General features: G+C 33.9%; 1 protein-coding gene across 1 annotated transcript; it reads right to left on the bottom strand.

The window, feature by feature from the left end:
* Positions 1–5059: 5059 nt before the first annotated feature.
* Positions 5060–11954, bottom strand: LOC102610300 (ubiquitin receptor RAD23d-like). Its single transcript, XM_006484394.4, has 12 exons — positions 11715–11954; positions 10289–10450; positions 9379–9429; positions 8498–8574; positions 8322–8381; positions 7974–8151; positions 6554–6706; positions 6407–6475; positions 6220–6267; positions 6042–6151; positions 5718–5796; positions 5060–5419 (listed from the first exon to the last, which is right to left on the bottom strand). The coding sequence occupies exons 1-12, from the start codon at positions 11781–11783 to the stop codon at positions 5303–5305; spliced, it is 1173 nt and encodes a 390-aa protein (XP_006484457.1). The 5' UTR covers positions 11784–11954; the 3' UTR covers positions 5060–5302.
* Between the last annotated feature and the right edge of the window lie 1744 nt (positions 11955–13698).

Below are 13698 nucleotides of genomic sequence, written 5' to 3'. Positions count from 1 at the left end.
TTTATAGCATCAACATAAATGCGGTACGTGGAATTTATGTATATTTTTTAATAGACGTAGAATTCATATTAAGAAGGAATATATTGTCAATTTGTCCACACTTCTTTTTAATTTTTTCATTGTAGGTTTTAGACTTTTAGTTGAGTAAAATGGAATTCTCCAATGAGCCTTCGTTACACGAATACCAAATTCAATTATTGTGTTCCAGTTGAAAAGGAACTATAATACTTTTGAACTGATCCGAGCGGGAAGATATTCACAATCTTCAATTTCATCGAAGCAAAAAAGCAAACCCAATTGACCAAATATTGCACAAATGATCTGCAAGAGCCTGTATATTCATTCAGATTCTCACGGTACAAATAGTATTAATGAAATAAATATCCCAACAATCAATCTTAGTTAGGTCCTTTGATTGTAATGCAACGGTATCTTGTCTAAAAGCGTCTCATATTTGATAACAACTGGAATAGCAATAAAATATATGAGGCACTTTTCGAACTTAGACGATGTCGTGTCAAGATGTGTAGAACATTGTTTATTTTGTAATAATCTACACTTGTAATTAATGTGGAGGTTTTGAATTTGAATTGTAATAATAAGTACTGTTACAAATTTTATGAAGAAACTGATTAAGACCCCCCAATTGTTCATCAAAACTAATTATTACCAACAGTGAGTTTTCTCACATTATGGATATTTGGAAACAATAATATTACCAATTTTAATATTTGAGTTCAAACTTAATCGTTAATAATATACTTAGTCATTAATACTATGTGTTACTCATTTACTAGATGATGGATTTCATAACTTGTAACAGGATAAATAATTGTTTAGTTCCTATGTATTAAGTATCCGTTTAGCCCTTGCATTAAAAAAAAATACTTTAAAACACCATTGTTATTAAATATGTTACACTCCTAATGTATTTTTTTTTTTTAATAATGCCCTTACAATAATATTCTCCGGGATGTTAATGAAGAGGAAAAAAAAGATAAATTTATCAAATTAGCTTTAAAAGTAACATAAAATTTATTGAAATTTTTATATTATTATTTGCTTTTATGATTATTTGGTAAATTAATTTTTTTATAAAATAATTATTAGCAAGATTATTGCAAGGATATTAAACACTGCATTAAGTTGGATGATATTAATTTATTTGTAAATAATTATCAGCAAGATTGCTAAACGAGTACCCAAAAGAAAAACCAATTCTTTCATACTAATATTTGTTTGTTGATATGCTAAAATTAACTTTTTTAAAGATAAATTAATTAATATCAAGTGTATTATTATAAGGATATTGTTGTAAAAACAAAGAAAATAATAGTAAAAATGTAATATATTTGACTGTAACGGTATTTTGAGATACTTTTTAAAATATAGGGACTAAACGAGTATTTAGCCCTTGTAAAATTACTTTAACACCATCTAATGGATGAATACTATATTATTTAGGACTCAAATTAGGATTTAGACGTTGGGATATATCTAACATTGCTCTAACTGTTATAATAAAAGACATTAAAAAAAAAAAAAGGTACGTTAACATTTTTTTTTTATGACATGGGAGTTTTGAAACGTGATGGAAAATATTAATTTATTGAAACATTAAGGGGGGCAATAGTCATTTTCTTAATTTTATTTTTATGTTTGATGTCACAAATGACAAATATAAAGTTCCAGATTGAGCATAAATTTCGGCTCCATATTATCGTGGTGGGGCTCATTAGAATGCGCGTAATGCTTCAATAATTAATTATTGGGGTTAGATCAACTTAAGCATATTATTACGGGTTACTTATTCATAAAGACCTTATTATTATAAATTTGTTTCCGGAGCCACAAGCATGATTAGCTTATCATTGAACAAGGCTCAAGATAACCATGGCCCATAAGAGAGGATTTAATCGACAATAAATTAAATTAACCAATGATCGAAGAATATGTCTGCAGCTAGCAAGCTGTACCGCCCACAACTTTGTTTGACTTTGACGTGAGAAATCATGACAGCACAAACAAATTGGCGGTGAAAATTAAAAAAAAAAATTGATAAAATCTGATCATCAAAAAGATGTCCATTCCCTTTTACAGATCACGAACTTCGGTCTGATTGATCATTGATCAGAACTTCATAAGTATCGTTATCATCTTCCACTGAAAGTAGTTCTAAATTTGACTGGTACGTCGGTGGGTAATGAACGGTTGATGAACCATCCACGTGTTCCACGCTTTCCTAGTCTTCCGGCAACGCCAACAACAGCAGCAGTACTACTGCCCGTCTCGTATTTTAATTTGATACAAAGATGAAGTTAAAGTAAAGAGCAAGTGGGGTGGGGTGGGGTGGGCTGAGTGGGCTCCGTGGGGTCATTTAGGAGACTAAAAGCACCAAGTGGTCCTTTGCCGTAACGAGATAACGACATTAGACCGAACCTGTAAAAGAGATTCTATCTTCTATTATTTGTTTAACATATAAAAGTGATTTACGTAATAAACATGTGAATTTTATTTTATTTTATTTTTTCAATTGAATGGAATCAGAGGAGACCCATTTAGTACGTGGCAAAATTGTTTTTATAATATTATTTGGATGCTTTCAATTGGACTACTTACTATTGTTAGCACTTAAAGCAAGGGGACCCCTATAATTATTGAGTGCGTGAACCTTTGAGAACGTGGGCGGTGAGATTATAACGAGCTGTCCCCTTTAAATGGCACGTAGTCCTTCAGCTTTCCATCTTTTGAGGATTGGCGTTTCAGTTGTTTGAGTGCGGAACTTCTCTGATTTGATGTTGATACTGTGGCAATCTAGCCAGACATTTTGCCCAACTAAAGTTTGATTCGTTCAAGGTGAAAAATCCTTTACAAATAATTCATTTATCCCAAAAAAAAAAAAAAAAAGAGTTTTAAAGTGGGAGATGGAGATCCACCAACTTGTTATGTATGTAATTAGGGCTATGCATGTTATGTGTCTTGATTTAAATAATTAATACGATTTTTTTTATATTTAATTTAACAGGCCGCCAAGCTGGCTTTTTGATATACAATTCATGTTTTACATATGTTATAAAATATTTGGTATTGGAAAGCATGCACCACTAATTTTATGTCGACAACATCAACAATGATATATGCCTAAATTTTTGTACTAAATTTTTTGTGTTTTTTTCACTCTCTGTGTGTGTATCATTATTCATTTCGGATTGTAGGATATTAAAAAGGGCAATGAATCATTTCATAATTTGAACTTATTTGAGTTTTAAAGGATCTTTTTACACAAGAAAAAATGATGCAGAGGAAAAATATTAAATATTTGGTATTAAGAAGCATGCTCCACTAATTTCATATCAACAAGATCAACAATGATATGTCCACAAATAGTAGTGTATATTTGTGGTCTTTGCACTAAATTTTGTGCTTTTTCAGTATTGTATATTCATATAAATATGCATACAAACATATATGTATGTATGTATGTATGTATGTATGTATGTATTTGTGGTCTTTGCACTAAAGCTCGACTGGAACACTCAATTGTTGAATATAAGTAGCGAGTAGGGTCAAATCAATACTTTCACCGAATTCATAATAAACACACCAGAAATCTTAATTCATTATAGCATTGTAAATTCTGGAAAGAAGTTCGGACCCATCGGAGTCTCAAGCATTAAAATTTGGAGAATGAAATGTAATTTCTAGGAGTTTCGAACATATTTTCTAAAAGTACAAAACAGAAAGAATGATTCTCTTTTTTCTCTAGAACACGTAATGGTAGAAGCAAAATGAGTATAACAGAGAGCATTAGGACGACAGTCCATGTGCATTTTAAAAAAAGCGTAAAAAAGTGCAATCTTTTGGAAATGGAGGGGGAGCAAAAGCAATATTTGGCACAAGTTTTGTTTTCATGATGAATGAGTCCGGGCATGGTTTTGTTATTGAAACTATAATATTGCGAGAAACAGGCATTCGGCGAATTCATCAAACGCACATCGATTGGTGCAGGTGGGTAGCTATGATGAATCAGGCTTTCACATTTTTCCGTCAAAGGACGAGTCGAGTCGTGAAGCTTCACACTGATTCCAAAACACTCTAAAAGTTATGGATTTGGGAAATGATGACGTGAGAGATTACTCAAGGACGCAATACCAGAATCAATTATTTGTTTTGATTTTGTAAGATTCTTGATCTGCGGCTAGTTATCACCACAGCGTATTCAACTGAAAAGATATCAAAGTTATCGTGTCGTGCCTGTAACTGTTTGTGAAATATGATCATGGTTTTGTCGAACTCGAACACAGATGACAAGTTTAGGATTCCAACCGACTGTCAGCCACCAAGATTGACCCACCCACCCAAAAGAATGTCTGTGAAATAAAAAATTCCTAGGATCGTATGAAGAATCAAATGATGATGTTCATTAATTTAGAATAACAACAAAAAAAAACCATTAAATGTTACTTTAACTTTTAATATCCACAAACCACTTGGGTTCAGCTCAAGTGGCTAGAGCCACTCCCTCACATTTGTGAGGGAAATGGTTCGAACCTCCACATACGTATTGTAAGGATTTAATTTAAATGTCCTTCCTTGGAGTCCTAGAGTTTGATTCACAAGACAGTATTTCTCCCAAGCTGGGAGTTGACGTCCCTCGAATATTTGAGAGGGTTAAAAAATCTTAGCGATGCTATATCAACATTAATATCAACAAATCTCGGTATATATATATATATATATGATTGTACATATCAGTTATACTCTCATGTAATATAAATTGTAATTTGAACAATAGTCTCATGTCATCAAAAAAAAAAAACTTTTAATATCCACAACTAAGTTATATAAAATCAATGATTTAAAATTTATATAAGAAGTTTAAGTCAAAATTTTAAGTCAGATTCCACATTAGCCTAAAAAGACAACATAAAAAAATTACTCGTGTCAAATTATTTTTTAAGGTTTAAACGCTCTCCTATGTACTGCGTTATTTGCTCAGGCAGCCGAAGTTGATAAGCTTGTCAAAGATCCTTACGAGATAATTGTACATGTAATGATGTAAAACGAAAACTAATTGCCATGAACATTAGGTTCCTAAATGAGAAGTTGAAGAATGTTACATCTTGCATTACTTGTTCACTCTCCACACATACCAAAGCATGAATATCTGAACTTTGTTTAACAAATGAAGTCGAGGAGAAATGAGAAGGGAAAGAAACTAATTAGAGGTATTTTTTAATAAATGCCGTCCAAAGGTAGTAACCATCATTTTCATCTTGAATCTTTTCTATTCCCCTTTCAATCAATCCTCAAACTCATGCATATGGTCTAAAAGGTAGTTGGCAGCAAGTTCCTCATTCTTGTTGCAGGCAAAGAACACCTCCAATACAATTGCTCGATCAAAGCCCATTGCCTCAAGCTGCATCACAAGCCAAAGAACTGTCATCACAATAACCAATATAGATAACAGGATTTCATGTCCGCTAAGCATATCTTGGCATTTAATAGATAGGGGAAAACAGTCTTATCATAACAATCAATCTTCAAAGACTGAACTGTAGCCATTCGTCACCCCACAAAAATCAAAATAAATAAGTAAATCCAGAAACCTGCTACATCAGAATATCCTCACGCAACCATAACTAAATATCCACTACCACAACAAAAAGTAACAATGCACACACAACCAAAGTCAACGCACTTATTAGTGAACTTACACGTTCTATGGCTTCACGTTCTTCGGGCGTGACTTGTATTGACTGTGGCATTAACCCAGCAAGCTGGTCCCCCAAATTCCTATAACAAATCAATTAATAGTATCAAAATTAACACAGACAAGTTCAGGAGTGGTAATTGAAAGGGCAGGCTATTCAGTGCAAAAAGGCACACAGTTCAGAAGAATGTGGTGGATATTTTTAAGGTGTCACATCTTACCTTGCAATGCTGCCTTTGGTGAGAGGGTAATTCTCACCAAATCCACCCCCCCCCCAACCCAAACCCCCAACCAACCAAAAAAAAAAATGCAATATGAAAAGTCTTACCCCTCACCACCTTGAACAGGTTCATTGATAAGCCGAAGGAAGTCAGCCTGATGTTCCTGAATAAGCCTCACTAGCTGAGGATTTTGTTTCCCCAACTCTTGAAGCATGGGCTGCAAAATGATGATCGTTAAAAGAATGTTCCGTTGAAGGAACATATATCAGATGGAGGAGAATGAACCTGCAATAATTGAGGATTTGCCTGCACCATAGCTCGCAAAACTTGAAACTGCAATGGAATTAGAAAAAACAACAGTTCAGACAAGTTTACTTAAATATGAATCAGTCATTTGCACATACACAGAAAGATGCAAGTATGCTTGCACAGAAGTGGGAACACACACGGGGTTAGAGAGAGAGAGAGAGACCTGTGGACTATTACGTAAAAAGTCAAGACTGCCAGCGCCAGCTGCACCTGAACCCACGTCAGGAAGGCCCTGTTTCAATATAACTTGAGTAACTCAACCAAAAAAAACTCAAAAATAATAGCTAAAAAATAATCACATTGAAAATACCTGAGGAAAGAGGTCCAAAGGATTTGCATTTGGCCCACTAGAAGTAACGGGTGCCGGTTGGGTTGGCTGTGGCATCTGAGTTGGAGAGTTAGCAGCTTGTCCATTACCAGGGGCGCGGGCCACAGGTTGAACTTCAGCTTGCTCAGGTATACCCTGATAGTTTAAATAGAAAATTTGGAGGGGGGGGAAAAATAAAAAACAACTGTGTATATACTGAGATCAAATGGAATCGTATGAAACTAAATCGACAATAGGCAGTGCCTCCTTGGATGGGAATGGTATAAGAATAAACCCAAGAATGAATTTATAAAAAAATTAATTATCCACCGACCACCTGTTTTTTCTACCTTTTTCAAAAATACACAATTTTTTTTTTTTGCAGTGCTTTATCTGAAGTTAACATTTTTTTCATTGGTCCACTCCCATTATAACACTATTAGAACTTTGCTGACATCATAAGGGTAAAATTGTCATTTCACGACAACACAGAAGTGAACATGTGCAATACAATATAACTTCAAGTGGAGTTCAGCCAAAAAAACAAATTAAAAATTGTGTATTTTATAAAAAATGTGAAAAAAAAAGTGGTCAGCGGATAATTTATTTACATTTGAGGGTAAAAAAGTCATTTATATAATATTCCGTTAGTTCTCTTCACAATTTGAAGACGGAAGTGGATAGGTGCAAAATAATGTAACTTCAGGTGGAATTAAGCCCAAAAAAAAAAGAATTGTGTATTTTTGAAAAAACCCGAAAAAACAGATGGTTGGTGGATAATTTCCCTTATAAAAATTAACATTCATACGAAGCCAGGAACTAAAGAAGAATTACTAACACTTGCCAATAAAAAAGGAGAAATAAATATTCTTTCACTTAAACAGACGCAAGAAAACACTTCTTATCTGACTATACTGAGCCTTTCCTAGAATACACTTCTTATCAACTGCCTAAAAACATTAAAGCTATAAAATAGCTAAGAAAACACAGTAGATGATTAAGCATCTAATAAATACATCATTAACCTAGAACTAGCAAAAATGGCAGTAGTTAAAAATGGCAATTTCAATCATAGGCAAGAATCACAAAATTGGACAAAAATACTGATCCTTTCCTCTAGGAAGAGCTCACCCATTCTCCGAAACTGTTATCAATACAAGAAGTCATCCAAACCACCCTAGTTAAAGAGTCGAAAAAAGACATCAACCACTAGTTTGCTGCATGTCTTTATTCAGTCAGGAAAGATGTAGCATAACGATTTTTTTTTCTTTTTTCTTTTTTTCTTAGACACACTCACACATTAAGAGCAAATTATGAGAGAACAATCTGATGACATAATGCACTCAAAAGACTTCACTTCAAAAGCTCCATCCTAAATGAGTTACAAATGTGTGAAAGAATGATGAAATATAGCAATACTCACAGAATATAAATATTCAACAGCCCTCTCAGGATTATTATAAGCAGCTCGAAGAGCACGAACAACAGTATCTCTATCCCAAGTCCCTCCACCCATATCAAGAATCTGCTGGATTGCTCCCTCCAAGTTGTTCCCAGCAACCAGATTAGATGCAGCATGCCCATACACACCAGACTCTGACCTGTCCCACCGAAGAGTGACTATAAAGAGAAAACAATGATCCAGAAAAAGAAAGGATATAACCTATGCCTACATATATTCATACACACCAAGACCTCAAGGATTTGAAATGATTACATCGACGTTACAGAGAGAAACATCAAGCTACAATGTAAGGGTGAAAATACTCACGTAGCAGAAACTGATGACACAGAAGCAGAAGCAGGAGCAGGAGTAGGAGCAGGTGTAGGCCTGTGAAAAGCATAAAATTATGTAACTATAAAAATACATTTAACCAAAATGCATTCTATACCACTCATAGAATCTTTAAGTGTGTGCAGGCGAACACATGAAAATCATCGACTCACTCTGTAGAGATTGGCACGGCAGTCTGAGGAGCTGTTGCTGGGGTCACTGCAGGGGTTGGGGCACTTGACTGGGGAGCCTACAATAGAGGCATTCAGCATATGATCAATCCGGAGAGAGAGAAAAAAAGGAATTGAAAATGATTTCTCTCTATACAAGAAAAATGCACTTGTTTATCATAATATAAAAGTAAACTTGACTAGGGAGCTTAAAGTGGAGGCATTCGTCATATGAATCAATCCAGAAAGAGAGAAAATTGAAACCAATTTTTCTTTAAATGAGAAAAATGCACTAGATGATCGTAATTAAGAAATAAATATCCCAAAGAAACCATAGGCCAGTGCACCAAGGATTCCACATCGTAACACGGATAAGAGCATTAGTAAAGATAGGTCTTTCATAAAAAGAACTTAAACGTAAAACAATGCCTAACATGGATCTAAGCAGACGCTCAGAGGATATAAGCTTAGAAAACCTTACAAATAGTTCACTACCATTATTAATTAAGCACCATATTCAAATAAATAAATAATCCACCAAACCACAATTAAAATCCAATTGGGAGCAAAAAGACACAAATGTTTTTCATATATACACAATACAAAACTCTTCAATAATTTGGCTAATTATTCAGAGGTACAGATGCATCAGTACTGTGAAAACTTTGATTTCCTCCACTGCCCTACTAGTAAGAGGGCTAAAAGAACATCGCTCAAATATGTGCACAGACACATTTCTTACTTTGCTATGTGTGCTTCTCATAGCAACATGTTCTTTCAGAACATTGAAAGTAAAATTCTTTGCAACAGGCATTCCATGAATAAAATAGCTAGTAAAATGTTTATTTCAAATGCCAGGGAATTAAAACCAAATCTATTCTTACCTTTGTAGGCGCAGTTGACGTAGTTGAACCTTCACCAGTTGGTCTCTTATTCTAGCAACATTACAAAGGGGAGAAGAAAAAACAAAATGAGATGACCAAAGAGAAGTGTCACATAGCATTGTCAATATTCAGGAGGAAATTCACCAGAAAAAGGAAATGAATAGTGGAAAGGAGAGGTGCATGCAAAGAAATGATGGAGTAATGAAATTAAAATTCCTAATTTCTCGTCATGAAATTACAATTACTAATTTCTCACTATAAAATTTCAAGAGAAAAACTTAATTGTCAGTAACTCCGAGAGTATTGAGAATCTTTTTCTCATGTCAACTGACACTAAATAAACATCATGCAAAATTCACGTTCCAAGGAACTTCAATCAAGCCAATAGTTTTCTGCTTGAATATGCCCCTCAGTTCTTCAAATTAAACCCATGAGCATGGAACAGATTTTTCATTCATTACAAAGCTCCAAATTCCCAACAGTTTTTCAGATATGCATTGAGGTATTGTCTAAGGTATGGCAATAAATCAACTTTGTATTATTCAAGCAGTAGAAAATCATAAATATCACAATCCTAGCTCATGCTGAATAAATCCTTAATTGTTCTTCAAATAGGCATCAAGTCAACTTTCACTTCAAACAGGCTGGTAAATCATAAATGCTATACTCTTATTTCTTTTTACTTGCCAATCTAAAATCCAAATGAAAAATGTGATGCTCACGTCACAGTAAAATTTTGTCTATAAAAGAATTCATGGCAAATTTAAAACAGCATTGCGGGATACTACGATCAGCAGAAAAGCCTAAAAAATCAAGTTGAATAATGTTTTCACAGAAAAGTACATGTAAAAATCATTGAATTCAAACAAAAGCAGTTCTGCAAAAATACAGACAAAAAGAAAAACGTCACCTTTGTTAACATAATAACAACAAAACTATTTTCAGCTACTTTGTTCTCTTCCAGTGTAGTATCATCTTTGAGGACTTTCCCCTGATAAATCAGCATCTGTTGTGCAGCAGGATAAACATCCGATCCTTGAACAGTTTCTATCTTCATTTTCACATCAAAGACCTAAAAAGAAAGATCATAAGTTCTTATAGTTGTCTTTAAAGATAGAAGTAATACAGAAAACATCCAATCTCCGGTTAGTGTTAGATACTGAAGAGTGCTAAGGTATTAGTTAATTGGAAAAAATAAAATAAAATAAATATTAAAACAAGAGGGAGAAATCCTACTCCCACTGTCTAATAAAATTGACTTGAAATCCAAATCCCATTAACCTTCTGAATAAACATTCTTCTACAGTTAATTTTACTCTATCTAGTTAAATGAAATAGACATGAAATTCTGCTGGCTGTTGGGTCAGTTGTACACCAGAATGTTCTGAAAACAACAGCGGCATCCTACTTTCATTGTCAAATGCCTTCTTCTCTTGTTGCATCAAGACTTTGCTTGGATTTAGCTCTCCATAGAATTCACATTTAGGCACAATCATGTCAAAAATCCTTCACTGTGTACAGCCTCCACATCCTCCCCACAACAAACATTTTACATGAAAACTTTCAAAGGCAACACTCCAAACCGATTTTTTATGGGCGAATCCATAAGCAAAACAACTTCCTACCTGAATTCACCACATTCAAATACAAACTTACTCCAATCTAACAGTCCCCAGTCCAAATGACCACGAGAAAACCCCAAAATATTCGAACAAGCTATAACACAATGTCTTCAAGATTCACTGCATTGATATACTTGTTGAGATCTTTTAAAGTTTGCTTGTGCAACTTGATGCTTTACCCCTTTGGTTTCTAAAATCAAGTTAAGGTGTCAATGTGATTGACCATCCGTTCATCCAATCATTTATTCTCATAATGTCATTGCACTCTCATCAGTACAGTGTTCACAAAAACATATTCTTACCACGTGGGTTCAAAGGTTGAATGGCAGCGAATAAAACACATTTCCTAAGGCTGTACCGACACCAAACTAGACTCTTCTACACAACACAATTAGAATGAAATCAATCACCGTCCTAATATACACTACACAACTACCTATCCATCCACCACAATCAATTCACTAACTCAAATTTGCCGCAATATTGAAGAAAAAAATTATTTGAACCATATATATAAACAAATTTACAAAATTAAAACAAAAAATGAAACCAAATTTGAACAATTACGAATCAACACTTAAAATTCGTGATTCCAAATAGATGAACCCTAAATATCACTCAATTTCGGGAACAGAGAATATCGATTGCAACAGAACTGAACATAATATGAAATTAAAAATAAACAAAAAAAGGGGGGGAAAAACAAAAACAAACCGTGTCTTCAGGTTTCACTTCGACGTCGAAAGAAGTTCCTTTGAGAGTTTTAACGAAAATCTTCATCATCTTCTTCTTTTTCTACGTTCCGTTGGGTCTCTCGAATTCAACTATTTTATTTGGTTTTCCGATCCGCAAGGTCTTTTCAATGTCTATCTATAATTGATACAGTCGGAGAGAGAAAACCGAAGCACAAGTTAAGAAGCATATAGAAGAACTTCCCTTCATGAATATCTACTGACAATAAAATATATTTAAATATGTAGCATAGCGCAAGTCAGTTTCTGCCTTTACGGTTTCCAAAGGAACGGGATCTGATGACGCCACGTGGCTCGAAGCTGATCTTGCGGCTAACGATTTGCCAGGTGGATTAAGAGATAGCTACGTTTGTCTACGTGGCGTGGTTTGGATTAAGTTATGTGGTTGTCTGTTCACTCGAAGCGTGGTTTCTACTCGGGAGAAAGGAGTTTGTTAAAGAGTGGGTGGTTGTTTGGCCTTCCAAATTCTTCCAAGTTGTTTTACTTTCAACTTATTAGAGCCTTGTTCAAATGGGATCCTCTATCTTACATGCATGTAAGATACATGTCTCTCACATAAATAGTGTGTGGGTCCCACATATACACTATTCATGTGAGAGGCATGTATCTTACATGCACGTAAGATAGAGTTTGCCTGTTCAAATTCCTTTTAAAATATCGGGCTATGAATTGGAAGACCTTTTAAAATATCGGGCTATGAATTGGAAGAAAATTTAATCACACATACATGTTAAGGTGGCAGAAATTTCTTGCGAAGCGCCCCTAATCATTCGAGCTATGAATTGGACCTGGTTTTGTATATCATCGAGAAAACAATTGAAGGGTCCACATAACCAAACGAGGGTCTTTTGGTGTTGGACGCGACGGTCGGGAAGGGGAGCTGGCGGTGGGTACAGTAACAGTTACCATACTTTTGGAGAGAGGTATTACAAGTAAATTTACATAAACAAGGGCCACGATTGAATTGTGATTAAGTTTCCGATTTTCATCCATTTATTTTTTTATTAGGTTGAGTTCAAGAATTTTAATTTTTAACACATTATTATTATATTATTATAGTAAAAGATGCCACGGGCGGACCTACCATGGGGTTTAAGAGGGACTTCAACCCTTTCTAAACTTTAAAATGTATTGAAAATTTTATATTTGGTCTATTTAAAAATATAGAATCCCTTTTAAACTTTCAAAATTTCTTTTTAAATATGTTGTATGTTTGGTCTAATTCTTAGTTTATTATATATGTTTTGGATTTGAAAGTGGTGTCCAAGTTAAGATTTAATTGCTTGACATGTTGTCCATCTCATAATTTTAAATTTTAAAAAATATCAAGCAAAAAAACATTGATTTTTAACTTCTTATTGAGTCTATCGAGTTCAGCACTCTTTCAAAAATAAATCTGTATGGTCTCTTTCTCGCATTTTAATTAAAAGCGAATAAAATATTAAAGTTTTCTTATACGATTTAAATAGGTCCAGTTGAGTTGGAGTTATTTGATCAACTAAATTTTTTACTATTTGTGGTAACCTTTTATGTTTGCCTCAAATAGTTATACCAGTTTAAGTCATTGATTGAAAATAACAAGGACGGATTTATTGTTCAAATTTCAAATTGTTGATTAAGTTGACGACAATCGTAAATGTTGAAAATTATTAATTAAATGAAGTTTAACAATTTGGCACTTATCATTTTTGGTTCAACATTTTTTTTCATTGTATTGCACTAAGCCTCGCCTAGATAAAATTTATGGGTCCCCCATAAATATGCGTGACAGGATGGTTCTTTTTTTTTTTCCACCAAAAATCAATCAAGGATTTTGTATATATAAATTTCAATACACAATATGATAAATTATATTGTACTAGAGATAATTTATCTTTTAACTCATAACTCATTATTGACTTTAATATGATCACAGAGTGTTTATTGAAAATTGTATATTATGTATT

Source organism: Citrus sinensis, chromosome 4, assembly GCF_022201045.2.
Source record: "Citrus sinensis cultivar Valencia sweet orange chromosome 4, DVS_A1.0, whole genome shotgun sequence".
NCBI lineage: Eukaryota > Viridiplantae > Streptophyta > Magnoliopsida > Sapindales > Rutaceae > Citrus > Citrus sinensis.
The sequence above is the reverse complement of the archived record's forward strand: the minus strand, read 5'-3'. Positions and strand labels throughout refer to the sequence as shown.